Genomic DNA, 10933 nt, shown 5'->3' with positions numbered 1-10933 from the left:
TGTCAACATATTCACCCATATTATATAAAGAAGGAACTGCAGACTGATGAAGGGTCTCAACCCAAAACATCACCTATTCCTTCTCGCCAGAGATGCTGCCTGTCCCACTGAGTTACTCCAGCATTTTGTGTGTGTGTGTATCTGCGGTTTAAACCAGCATCTGCGGTTCCTTCCTGCATAAAATGAATGTGTTGAACGCTGGGCGCTGGTGTGTACACGTGAATACTTCTGTGAATGAAGTTTTATTTTACAACGTGTTCTCTGCTCTCTGGGCTGGCGTTGGCAACGTGCACTGAGACAGACTTCTCGTCATCCACATTTTATTAAGAAAATGCAAAAACACACAGAAACAGCGGCCGCCTCTGTCGGTGGTGAATCTTCGCCGGTCCCAGGATCACGCGTGGTCGGGAGGGTGGGACGGTTCCCGCTGCCCAGCCCAACTTGGGGAGGGGGTGCTGGGGACTGGACCCAGTGAACACCCCCCCCCCAACAATCCTCCCCGTGACCTGGGTGGGGGGTAGGGGAGGATCCAGGCAGCATCTCTGCTGAACATGGACAGGGCACAGAATGCTGGAGTAACTCAGCGGGAGAGGCAGGTCTGAAGAAGGGTCTCAACCCGAAACGTCACCCATTCCTTCTCTCCAGAGATGCTGCCCGTCCCGCTGAGTTACTCCAGCTTTTTGTGTCTATCTTTGTGGCATATGGGTGGGAGATGGAAACAAAGTGCCGGAGTAACTCAGCGGGTCAGGCAGCATCTCTGGGGAACATGGAGAGGACACAGAGTGCCGGAGTAACTCAGCGGGTCAGGCAGCATCTCTGGGGAACATGGAGAGGACACAGAGTGCCGGAGTAACTCAGCGGGTCAGGCAGCCTTAACGCGTGTCAAGGGTTATGGGGAGAAGGCAGGAAAATTGGATTAGGAGGCAGAGATCAGCCATGATTGAATGGTGGAGTGGACTCGATGGGCCGAATGGCCTAATTCTACTCCTATAACTTGTGAGCGTCTCTGAAGAGAAAGGAACAGCTGACGGTTTGGGTCGAGACCCTTCTTCAGACTGAATGTGCGGGAGGGGGAGACAAAGCTGGGAGGGTTACTCCAGTCTGGGCTTTGGGGGGCAGGAATGGGGGAGAGGGGAGGGGGCGGGAATGTGGGGAGATTCCCCGGGTGGTCAGTTGTGTTTCTGCCGTTTCCAGAAGCGTTTGACGTCGGGGTGGCCGGTGGGGGTGACCACCATCAGCCGCTTGGGGGGATTCTCCCACACCAGCACCCCCAGGTCCCGCGCATAGTCACGCAGCAACTCAAAGTCCACCTGCGACAGGAACTGGTTGTACAGCACACCTGTGGGGGGAGAGAGAGGGGGGGGGGAGAAGTGGGTGGGGGGAAGTAAGGAGGGGTACAATGAGAAGGGGGAGATCACCCTAAACTCGACCGTGAGATCTCGAGGCTGCATTCTGCCCGACCCTTCTCTCCCCATCCCCATCCCCTCCCCATTCCCTCTCCCCTCCCGTCTCCCCTCCCCACCTCCCCCCCCCTCCCGTCTCCCCTCAGCCCATCCCCTCCCCTCCCCTCTCCCCAACCCCCCTCTCTGCCCTCCCCTTCTCCCTCCCCATACCCCTCTCTCCATCCCCCTCTCCCCGCCCCGCACACTCCTGCCCCCCCGCTCCACCATCCTTGACCCCCCCCCAGTCCCCTCCCTGTCCCCGTCCTCCCCAACCTCTCCCCGGTGCAGCCACCACACGGTGAACTTGCCTTCGGTGAACTGTAGCCGGTCACGTTCGAGTTCCCAGAGCCGCACCTGGTCGGTGATGGTGGGAGGCAGCACCGGGGTCTGTGGGAGACAAACACAGACTGGGTCAACGGGGAAACCACAGAGACCTCCACCCACAATGCACAAGGTGCTGGCCCCTGTAGCACCGGCCGTGACCTGCAGGTGGTGGTGTCGCTCCACGGACAGAGCCTGAGAGAAGGTAGACAAAAATGCTGGAGAAACTCAGCGGGTGCAGCAGCATCTATGGAGCGGAGGAAATATGCAACGTTTCGGGCCGAAACCCTTCTTCAGACTGATAGGGGGAGGCGGGGAGAAGGAAGGAAAAAGGAGGAGGAGGAGCCCGAGGGCTGGGGAAGGGGAGGAGACAGCAAGGGCTAACAAAATTGGGAGAATTCAATGTTCATGCCCACTGGATACAGGCTCCCCAAGAGGAATATGAGGTGCTGTTCCTCCAATTTCCTTTGTTGCTCACACTGGCCATGGAGGAGACCCAGGACAGCACCTCATGGGAGGGAGAGTTGAAGTGCTGAGCCACCGGGAGGTCAGGTAGGTTCTTGCGGACCGAGCGGAGGTGTTCGGCGAAACGATCGCCCAACCTCCGCATAGTCTCACCGATGTAGATCAGCTGACATCTAGAGCAGCGGATGCAGTAGATGAGGTTGGAGGAGATACAGGTGAACCTCTATCGTACCTGGAACGACTGCTTGGGTCCTTGAAAGGAGTCGAGGGGGGAGGTAAAGGGACAAGTGTTGCAGAGCTTGAGAGAGCCCACTGTCCCTTGCAGCACCGGCCGTGACCTGCAGGTGGTGGTGTCGCTCCACAGATGGGCACAGCCAGGTGCAGAGGGACTGAGGGTCATATTGGATCATCTCAGTCCAACATAGAAGCTCCCCTCACCCTCCACCGAGGAAACCAAGCCACCAGGAACTGCAGGCGCTGGACTCTGGAGCAAAAATTACAAAGTGCTGGAGTAACTCAGCGGGTCAAGTAACAAGTGACGCTTCACATTGTGCTGGAGTAACTCAGCGGGTCAGGCAGCATCTCTGGAGAGAAAGGACTACGCAGTTGCAGCATGAGACCCATACACAAATAAAAACATTTCTTCCATCGAACGTATCCAAAGACGGGCAGCTCGATTTGTTACTAACACCTATGAGAGAGAAGCGAGTGTCACCAAACTTCTGAATTCTCTGGGGTGGAAGGAACCCTCTCCAAGACAGACGTGAAGCTCACCGTTTGACCTGTTTTTACAAAATGGTCAGCTCGACATAGATTACAAGACCTACACCAAACCCAAACCAATTAGGAGCAAACGAGGGCATTCGATCCAATTTGTGATCCCAGCTACAAAGACAGATGTGTACAGCAATTCGTTCTTCCCCCGCACAATTAAAGCATGGAATAATCTCCACCCAACTATAGTTACCCAACCAGATGCAACTAAATTTAAAGTAGCTCTTTCTTCCCAATAACCCTTTCTGGTTTAAGGCCTCCCTTCACCACCTCCAGTTTAAATTCCATTTGGAATATTTTGGAGGACCAAGAAACCAAGAAACCAAGAAGAATAGGTGACGTTTCAGGTCGAGACCCTTCTTCAGACTGTAAGAAGGAACTGCAGATGCTGGTTTGTAAGAAGATGAAAGGTCTCAAACTGAAACGTCACCTCTCCACGTTCTCCAGAGATACTGTCTAACCCGCTGAGTTACTCCAGCACTCTGTGAAACGTCACCTATCCATGTTCTCCACAGATGCTGCCTGACCCGCTGAGTTACTCCAGCACTCTGTGAAACGTCACCTATCCATGTTCTCCACAGATGTTGCCTGACCCGCTGAGTTACTCCAGCACTCTGTGTTCTCCAGAGACGGGGAAACAGGGACAGGCCCTTCAGCCCATCTCGCCCTCGATGCCCCACTGCTGATTCCATTTGCTAGCCATAAGTAGAACTGTAGATGCTGGTTTACAAAAAAATTACACAGAGTGCTGGAGTAACTCAGCGGGTCAGGCAGCATATTTGGAGAACATGGATAGGTGACGTTTCACAGAGTGCTGGAGTAACTCAGCGGGTCAGGCAGCATCTGTGGAGAACATGGATAGGTGACGTTTCACAGAGTGCTGGAGTAACTCAGCGGGTCAGGCAGCATCTGTGGAGAACATGGATAGGTGACGTTTCACAGAGTGCTGGAGTAACTCAGCGGGTCAGGCAGCATCTGTGGAGAACATGGATAGGTGACGTTTCAGCTCGGGACCCTTCATAAGATATAGGAGCAGAATTAGGCCATTTGGACCATCGAGTCTACTCCGCCATTCTATCATGGTTGACCAGTGATCCCCACACTATCCTACACACAAGAGGGATAGTTTACACTAGCACCAAGCCAATTAGTCTACACACCTGCACGTCTTTGGAGCGTGGGAGGAAACACAGAAGATCCCGGAGAAAACACACACAGGTCACGGGGGGGAGAACGTACAGACTCCGCACAGACAGCACCCGTAGTTAGTATATAACCTGGGTCTCTGGCACTGTGAGGAAGCAATAGACAATAGGTGCAGGAGTTGGCCATTCGGCCCTTCGAGCCAGCACCGTCATACAATGTGATCATTGACTCCAGCAACTTCCCCACCACCGATGTCAGGCTAACTGGTCTATAATTCCCCGTTTTCCCTCTCCCGCCTTCCTTATAAAGTGGGATAATATTAGCTACCCTCCAACCCACAGGGACCGCTGAGCCACCGTGTAACCCCTGATAGTGGAGGGGGTGGTTTGGCGATGGGTGGACATGCCTCCTGCAGTCAAGACTTTACAACATTCTTAAGGGGTCGGACAGGCTAGATGCAGGAAGATTGTTCCCGATGTTGGGGAAGTCCAGAACAAGGGGTCACAGTTTAAGGATAAAGGGGAAATCTTTTAAGACCGAGATGAGAAAAACATTTTTCACACAGAGAGTGGTGAATCTGTGGAATTCGCTGCCACAGAAGGTAGTTGAGGCCAGTTCATTGGCTATATTTAAGAGGGAGTTAGATGTGGCCCTTGTGGCTAAAGGGATCAGGGGGTATGGAGAGAAGGCAGGGATGGGATACTGAGTTGGATGATCAGCCATGATCATATTGAATGGCGGTGCAGGCTCGAAGGGCCGAATGGCCTCCTCCTGCACCTATTTTCTATGTTTCTATGTAAGAACCTGCCCCCTGCAGCACCGGCCGTGACCAGCAGATGGTGGCATCGCTCCACGGACAGAGCCTGAGAGTGCGCACTGTCCCCTGTAGCACCGGCCGTGACCAGCAGATGGTGGTGTCGACTCTAGACGGACAGGGGGCCCATGCAAGGATCCTGTTTGTGGATTCTAGCTCTGCATTCAACACCATTGTCCCAGAGATACTACACTCCAAACTCTCCCAGTTGACTGTGCCTGAACCCCGCAACCTGAGCCCCAGCTTGTTGCGTGCTGGTGCCATCGCAACAACCTGGAGCTCAATCCTCATAGAAACATAGAAAATAGGTGCAGGAGTAGAGGCCATTCGGCCCTTCGAGCCTGCACCGCCATTCAATATGATCATGGCTGATCATCCAACTCAGTATCCTGTACCTGCCTTCTCTCCATACCCCCTGATCCCATTAGCCACAAGGGCCACATCTAACTCCCTCTTAAATATAGCCAATGAACTGTGGCCTCAACTACCTTCTGTGGCAGAGAATTCCAGAGATTCACCACTCTCTGTGTGAAAAATGTTTTTCTCATCTCGGTCCTAAAAGATTTCCCCCTTATCCTTAAAGCCAGTGGACAATGGACTCTTAAGACAGTGGAATTGATAGTAGTCTTTAGGAGAGTAGTTTCTCAACAGCCACACATCACCTTTTGCTTTGGTATTTTATTTAATTCTTCACAAGATTAAATTATGTTTTATTTGTAATTGTCTACTGTATGTCGTGTTGTTGCTTGCGAGCGGAGCACCAAAGCAAATTCCTTGTATGTGTACATACTTGGCTAATAACATTTCTTCAATTCAATTCAAAAGTGTCGGAGTAACTCAGTGGGTCAAGTTACAGGTGGACACAAGGTGCTGGAGTAACTCAGCGGGTCAAGTTACAGGTGGACACAAGGTGCTGGAGTAACTCAGCGGGTCAAGTTACAGGTGGACACATGGTGCTGGAGTAACTCAGCGGGTCAAGTTACAGGTGGACACAAGGTGCTGGAGTAACTCAGCGGGTCAAGTTACAGGTGGACACAAGGTGCTGGAGTAACTCAGCGGGACAGGCAGCATCTCTGAAGAGAAGGAATGGGTGAAGTTTCAGGTCGAGACTCTTCCGCAGACTGTAGGAAGGAATTGCAAATGCACAGATGCTGCCTGACCCACTTTGGGGGAAGGGGTGGGGGAGGGGGAGGGGGGAGGGGGGAGGGGGTGGGGGAGGGGGAGGAGTGAGGGGGAGGGGGAGGAGTGAGGGGGTGGGGGGGGGGGAGGAGTGAGGGGGTGGGGGAGAGGGAGGGGTGTGGGGGTGAGGGAGGGGTGTGGGGGAGGGGAGGAGTGAGGGGGTGGGGGAGTGGGTGTTTGTCTCACCGTTTTCAGCATCACAGGGTGAGCTCTGGTCCTCATGAAGTGGATGATCTGCAGGATAAAGCAGAGAATGAGCTGAGGGTGAGGGGGAGGGACAGAGAGAGAGAGGGGGAGAGAGGGGGGGGGGAGAAAGAGGGGGGAGAAGGAGGGGGGAGAAAGCGGGGGGGAGAAAGAGGGGAGGGAGAGAAGGGAGGTGAGGGTGGGGGTGGGGGAGGGGAGGTGGGGGACACGGTGGGGGGCTGGGCACTGACCTGCTCGGCACTGATCCCGTTAGCTATAGACTGCTGCACACTCTCTCTGCTCAGCTGAGCCACCACCAGGTTGGGGAACCGGTAAAGCATCTCGGAGAAAAGCGCAACGAGGGCCAGCTGGAGCTCTGAGTCTGGAGTGACACGGACACAGATCAGAGACACACAGATCTCGCACACGCACTCGCACACGCACACACACACATAGATCACTCACACACACACACACACATGTGAACTAAATTGTATGTATGTCTAGGAATTGTCTTTGTTTGTATGGCTGTGGAAACAGAATTTCGTTTGAGCCTCACTGAGGCTCAAATGACAATAAATTGTATTGTATTGTATTGTTGTATCACACACACACATACACACACACAGATCACACACGCACATACACACACACACAGATTACACACACACACACACATAGATCACGCACACGCGCTCGCACACGCACACGCGCACACACACACACACACAGATCACACACACACACAGATCACACACACACACATAGATCACACACACACACACACACACATAGATCACACACACACACAGATCACACACACACACACATAGATCACACACACACACACACACACATAGATCACACACACACACACACACACAGATCACACACACACACACACACACACACACACACACACACACACACACACACACACACACACACGACTGTACACTGACCGGTGTAGGCGTAGATACGATAGTTGGTCTCCACCACGATGTAACCCTGCCGGTGAACATCCACCGCGCTGCCCGTCACACCCAGCGCCAGGTTTATGGCCAACCGTGTCGGGTAGAACCGCCGAGACTTACGCTGGAACCGGGGCAGGGAGAGGGAGGGGAGAGGGAGGAGAGAGAAGAGGGGGGAGAGAGGGGGGAGAGAGGAGAGGGGGGGAGAGAAGATGAGGGATAGAGGGGGGAAGAGGGGGGAGAGAGGAGAGGGGGGAGAGAGAGGGGAGAGAGAGAGGGGGGGGAGAGAGTGGGAGAGAGGGAGTAAGAGGGGGAGAGGGGGGGGGAGAGGGGGGGAGAGAGGGGGAGAGAGGGGGGGGGAGAGAGGAAGTGGGAGAGAGGGAGATAGAGGGGTAAGAGGGGGAGAGGGGGGGAGTGGGAGAGAGGGGGAGAGGGGAGGGGGAGAGAGAGGGACGGTTTAGAGAGAAGGGAGAGATGTATTGCTCTCCCCGTTCAGTGTCTCACCCCCTGCCCCTCCCCCTCCCCCGCAGAATCCCCCCCCCCCCCCCCAATTCACGCTGTGTCTCCCCGTACCTTCCTCTGGAAGACCAGCCCAAACTCACGCAGATGCTGCAGGAAGGTCAACAGCGACTCACTCATCCCCTCCACCGAATAATCCTGGGGGGGAGAGGGTGAGGGTGAGAGAGAGGGGGAGAGAGAGGGGGAGAGTCATGCATCTGCCCACTCCCCAAACCTATCCAAGTCACCCTGCATTCTCATAGCATCCTCCTCACAGTTCACACTGCCACCCAGCTTTGTGTCATCTGCAAGTTTGCTAATGTACTGTCTGTACGGAGTTTGCACGTTCTCCCCGTGACCTGCGTGGGTTTTCTCCCACACTCCAAAGACGTGCGGGTTTGTAGATCAATTGTCTTGGTGTGAATGTAAACTGTCACACTTGTGTGTAGGATAGTGTTAGTGAGCGGGGATCGCTGGTCGGCACGGACTCGGTGGGCCGAAGGGCCTGTTTCCGCACTGTATCTCTAAACTAAACTAAACTCGTTCTTGCATCCTCACTCGAGTCATCGTACTAGTTTCATTGTCGTTCTGTCGAGTTTCACTGTCTGTATATCTCGTTACCACCTAGCCCACTGCCAACAATAGACCATTGTGGGCTCCACCTCTCCTTGATCACGGTTACTTTTTTACATATCTTTCATTCATTTGTTCTATATCTCTCCACATCACCGTCTATATCTCTCGTTTCCCTCTCCCCCTGACTCTCAGTCTGAAGAAGGGTCTCGACCTGAAACGTCACCCATTCCTTCTCTCCAGTCCCGCGGAGTTACTTCTGCAATTTGTGTCTATCTTCGGTGTAAACCAGCATCTGCAGTTCCTTTAGTAAGAAAGATTGGGCTAAATTGGTTTGTCCCGTACGGGACCGCCCTTGTCCCGTATTTGACCGCTGCTACTCGAGGGGACTGTCGGATCGGACCCCGCCTCACCCGCCCCGACGTAGTGCAGCAGCAGCAGCAGCAACAGCAGCAGCAACAGCAGACACCACCACCCTCCTCCTTCTCATGGCCGATCATCGGTTCGTGAGTTGGACGGAGCGCTGGACTGTGCGGGCGGCCCCCGGGCCAAAACTCCTCACAGCTGGCCCGCCGGCTGGGCTTTGTGTGCAGTCCAGTCCAGCACCCGGGCCAACTCATCATTCACCCAGCCACGGCCCAGTCGGTCAACGAATTGCCACCGGGGAATTTGTCCCGTATTTTTACCATTTGTCCCTTATTTGGTAGTGGGAAAGTTGTCAACCCTACGCCCCTCTCTCTCTATCTCCCCCCTGCCACGGTGGGTGGGTGGGTGTGGGGGTGGGGGTGGGGGTGCAGGGTACAGGAACAAGACGACACCCTGCTCACCTTGCCCAGCGTGGAGAAACTCAGCTGGAAAACAAACGACAGGATCTCAACCAGGTCCATCTTTCGTGTCTGGAGGAAATAAAGCAGGAGGTGAATCAGCAACAAGTTCGTCCCTCACTGGGGGTCCCGGTGGCAACAGCCGTAGAGTTAAGGGTCTGTCCCACCTCACCAATGTGGACAGAGACAGAGAGGTGGGGGAGAGGGAGATGAGGGGAGAGAGGTGGGGGAGAGAGAGGTGGGGGAGAGGGAGGTGGGGGAGAGGGAGGTGGGGGAGAGAGAAGTGGGGGAGAGAGAAGTGGGGGAGAAGGAGAGGTTGGGGGAGAGAAAGGTGGGGGAGAGAGAGGTGGGGGAGAGAGAGTTGGGGGAGAGAGAGTTGGGGGAGAGGGTGGTGGGGGAGAGAGGTGGGGGAGAGAGAGGTGGGGGAGAGAGAGGTGGGGGAGAGAGAGATGGGGAGAGAGGTGGGGAGAGAGAGGTGGGGGAGAGAGGTGGGGCAGAGGGAGGGGGTGGAGGGAGCGGGGAGATGGGGTGGAGGGAGGGGGGTTGAGGGAAAGGATTAGGGGGGGAGAGGGAGAGGGTTGAGGGAGGGGGAGATGGGCGTGGAGTGAAAGGGGGAGGGGTGGTGAGGGGGGATGGGGGGTGAGAGTTCCCTGGCCAGCTGCCTACCTCAGCAGTGTGCAGGTACTGGAGCATGAAGTACCAAAGCTGGGAGGAGGTGTCGAGGAGCAGGAACTGGAAGCCAGCAGATGTGATACAGGGGGCTTCTGTCCCTTCACTGGAGCGGAGAGAATGAACATTACCACAGAGAGGCCAAAGAGATTTCATAATTAAAACGTGGAAATTAAAAACACTGCCAGAGGCAGAGGACTGAAGAGGAGAGAGAGGGTGGGGAGGGGGGGGGGGGGGGGATGGAACTAACCTGGAGAATGAAAACCCACAAGTGCCTGGCGGTCCAACCCTGATCACTCTGGTGTTGGCATTTTCCACTTGTGATATTTTCCATTCACGATGGGTTTATCAGTACGTACGTGGAGGGGCATCTGGTAGTGGCGGTGAAATACGGGACAAGGGCCGTCCCGTACGGGGCAAAACAATGTAGCCCAATATACGGGATGTCCCGGCTAATACGGGGCAGTTGGCAACACTAGTATGTGGAGACAGTGGGGGAGGGTCAAACCTGCTGGGGTGTGTGTGTGTGTGTGTGTGTGTGTGTGTGTGTGTGTGTGTGTGTGTGTGTGTGTGTGTGTGTGTGTGTGTGTGTGTGTGTGTGCGTGCGTGCGCGTGCGTGTGTGTGTGTGTGTGTGTGTGTGTGTGTGTGTGTGTGTGTGTGTGTGCGTGTGTGTGTGTGTGCGTGTGTGTGTGGGTGTGTGTGTGTGTGTGTGCGCGTGCGTGCGTGCATGCGTGCATGGTCATACACTGGGCTGGTACAGGGCATTACTCACCTCTTCATGAGCCCGGCCTGGATGAGGAGCTGGGACAGATCCTGGCTGACGGCTGCACTGGGTGAGCCCACCATGAAATGCAGGATCACCTGTGGGTGGGGGGGTAGTGGGGGGGGGGGAGGGTGAAGAGTCAGCAATGAGTAGAGGCACCAGGCACACCAACACGCCCCCACCTCAGTACACCACGCCAACCATAAACCTACGCCTAACTTACCAACATCAACTTAGGAGTCAACATCACCAGTAACTTGTCCAGGACCAGTAGTGTTGCCAACTGTCCCGTATTAGCCGGGACATCCCA

The 10933-nt window shown here is 54.9% G+C and overlaps 1 protein-coding gene across 1 annotated transcript; it reads right to left on the bottom strand.

The window, feature by feature from the left end:
• Positions 1–963: 963 nt before the first annotated feature.
• On the bottom strand, positions 964–10721 carry LOC116970277 (general transcription factor IIH subunit 4-like; the record flags this gene model as incomplete). Its single annotated transcript, XM_033016950.1, has 9 exons — positions 964–1339; positions 1751–1829; positions 6328–6375; positions 6576–6706; positions 7287–7419; positions 7869–7952; positions 9194–9262; positions 9857–9965; positions 10633–10721. Coding segments are annotated over 9 exons (912 nt in total), but the record flags the coding sequence as incomplete, so codon positions are not given.
• Between the last annotated feature and the right edge of the window lie 212 nt (positions 10722–10933).

Source organism: Amblyraja radiata, unplaced genomic scaffold (assembly GCF_010909765.2).
Source record: "Amblyraja radiata isolate CabotCenter1 unplaced genomic scaffold, sAmbRad1.1.pri scaffold_6_ctg1, whole genome shotgun sequence".
Classification (NCBI taxonomy): Eukaryota; Metazoa; Chordata; class Chondrichthyes; order Rajiformes; family Rajidae; genus Amblyraja; species Amblyraja radiata.
Note: the sequence above shows the minus strand (reverse complement) of the source record. Positions and strands in the feature narration are given on the sequence as shown.